Source organism: Buceros rhinoceros, unplaced genomic scaffold (genome assembly GCF_000710305.1).
Source record: "Buceros rhinoceros silvestris isolate BGI_N320 unplaced genomic scaffold, ASM71030v1 scaffold12212, whole genome shotgun sequence".
In the NCBI taxonomy this organism is placed as follows: Eukaryota; Metazoa; Chordata; class Aves; order Bucerotiformes; family Bucerotidae; genus Buceros; species Buceros rhinoceros.
In genome coordinates, this window is record NW_010397203.1 from 22,548 (window position 1) to 25,050 (window position 2,503).

Consider the following 2,503-nt stretch of genomic DNA (forward strand, 5'->3'; position numbering starts at 1 on the left):
AAGAGAGAGGTTTAACATGAATTACAACGTGTCTGTGCTGCCTTTGTTCCTCCTCTGCCTGGAAAGTCCTGGAGCCTGGAGATGGAAAATACCTGTCACGAGAGATGCATGCACTCCAAACACAGTGAAGCTTTCTGTGAGGGAGAGTTTGACCCCTAAAAAAGTTGTAATTTTGTATTAAATCCAGCATTGTCTGAAATTATGTTGAGTTAAAGAGGAATCTTCTTTAACTACCAATAATTCATGGTCTGTAGTACGCAGCGGCACAATTCTCTCTGCAGTAGAGGTATGCACACACTAGCTGCCTCATTGGACTGTATACCTGGTGGTTTACACTGTTTATATACTGCAGGTACAATTTAACATACCTACAGTTAAGCATCTATTTGCTGATTTGCACTGGAGAAACATATAACTCCTGCCCAAGAAATACGAACTGCAAAGCACTATAAAATTTAAATACAAGGAACAGAGTGATGTATTAAACCTATTCCCACACTTGCATGTGTTTCAGTTCTTCACAGGATTAAAATCAAATCTCTTTTCTGCTTATCATGAGGTCGGTTATTATTCAACAGTTCTCTGCTTGTGTCATGATTTTTGGAATTCAAAATATAGTTTGATCTGAAAGAGTTTTAAAAAACAGACTATAAAAGATGAACTATACAGGACTCAACCACTTGGATCAGCAATAGGAGCAAAACACTCATGTTCTTGTCCCTAAAAAATATCAATCAACAAAAACTTAATTTGAGTGGAATTTTGTTTTGCCAAGGTTTTTTTGCCAGAAAAAGTTTCATCTTCTGCTCCTCAGATTTTTCCTTTAAAATTTGGACTGCATTATTTTTTGTATAATCAAATGATGCCGTTTTCCCTTTGCTGTGAGCTGTTGACTACAGCATCTAAAATGCTATGTAACAGGCATAAAAATATTCCCAGTTTAAAATGCAGATGCTACAGATTATTTATTTTCATTCCAAATCTTTTTTCTTCTGAAACTACCAAGTTGATACACATTATTAAATCTACTCAATACATTAGTATCTGGTTTTTTAAGCTATTCCTCAGAATAAAATTTTTAAGCACTCAGAATTTCATTATGATTGTCTCAAGCTCGAGATACATATATACATAATTTTCAAGTTATCCTCTGCTAATAGAATCTTTCCAAATACCTCTATAAATTCTGTAACTTCCCTTCACATCCAAATGATTTAACAGAATCTAAACCCTTAACATATTAAAGAAGAAATACCTTGAAAATTTAAGAGACTGTACATCAGAATGAATGATTACACAGACTTGCAGTTTCAGCAAAACAAAGGGCTGCTGTCTGTGTTGAAACCCATGTCCCCGACCACTGCTGGTTCTACCAGCTCATTAACAGGTCCTATAATGCAACCCAGCAGGATACAGACCAATACACAACTTTAACAAAAATAATTTCATAAATATATCACTAATAATCTTAGCAAAAAAGAAAATATCTCATTAGCTTTAAATATATCTTTAGAAGATTAATTCAGAGTACCTGGACTCTATCTGAGGTAGTCAGTTCTACATCATCTACCTCTGGTCTCAGGACTTTTTGGTCTGTAGAAGTGCTATTATCAACGGTCCACTCTATAAGATGATTCCGCTGTTTCAATATTTCCCTGCTTCTGGAACCTTTATGGCCAGTCTGGTGGTGACTTTGCAATACTTTGGCCACTGGTTTATAAGATCTTCTGCTCACCTCCATGTATTCATCTTGACACAGGCAAAATGGAAGAAAAAATAAAGCCAGTAGATGCCAACTGATGAAATCCTTCTCTGCCATGTTATTCAAAACAATTTTTCAGGAGTCCAGCAAATGCCTTGCAGGAGCAGAACCTCTTTGCTGCACCAGGAGTTATGTGGTCCTTTCAGCTCTTCCACTAGTAAGCCTGGCACTGAGACCAGAACCAGGTTTTATACGGTTGCGTGCAATAAATAAAACTGAAAATGCCAAGGTGACAGGATCCTTCATCCAAAATCAGTCATGCTCCTTTAAACAAACCAGGCATTATTCACCACTTCACCACCACAAGGAAAATTGATTTGTATGCTGGAAATGACCACAGCATTTAACGGACTCCTGTGGTTCCTATTTGGGGGCATTAAAAAATGTAGCACCTTTTCTTTGGCATGTTTTTGTTTAAGTGTGAAAAAATGTGATGGAAATGGAGAACATGTGGCTAATGGTTTATGCTTCTTGATTAGACATGGAAAGGCTGTGAATTCACACTCTTAAATGTCTTTTGGACACAGTTACCTTCCTTATTTGCCAGGAAATTCACACACACAACTGCGTCAGCCCAGTTCGAAAAATCCTTCCAAGAGCAATTAGGAAACAAAAGCACAAGAGGAGCTTTTGCATATGATCCTGACCCAGTGGCTGTTTCTGACTATGCTTTTCATTCACTAGAAGAAAAATATTGAATTTCTGTCAGTTGGCCTGTGGTGGAAGGAGACTGGGTAAGTA

The 2,503-nt window shown here is 37.2% G+C and overlaps 1 protein-coding gene across 2 annotated transcripts in view; it reads right to left on the minus strand.

Annotated features, from left to right (window-relative positions):
• Positions 1–1,919, minus strand: part of C1QTNF3 (C1q and tumor necrosis factor related protein 3) — a 14,885-nt gene extending 12,966 nt beyond the window's left edge. The window contains exon 1 of one of the 2 annotated variants that reach the window (XM_010146172.1): positions 1,736–1,919. In XM_010146172.1, the coding sequence (XP_010144474.1) occupies positions 1,736–1,819 (84 nt within the window). In that variant the 5' untranslated portion in view covers positions 1,820–1,919. Of the gene's footprint in view, positions 1–1,531 lie in introns of both variants that reach the window. The other variant, XM_010146171.1, reaches the window with a different exon arrangement.
• Positions 1,920–2,503: the final 584 nt, after the last annotated feature.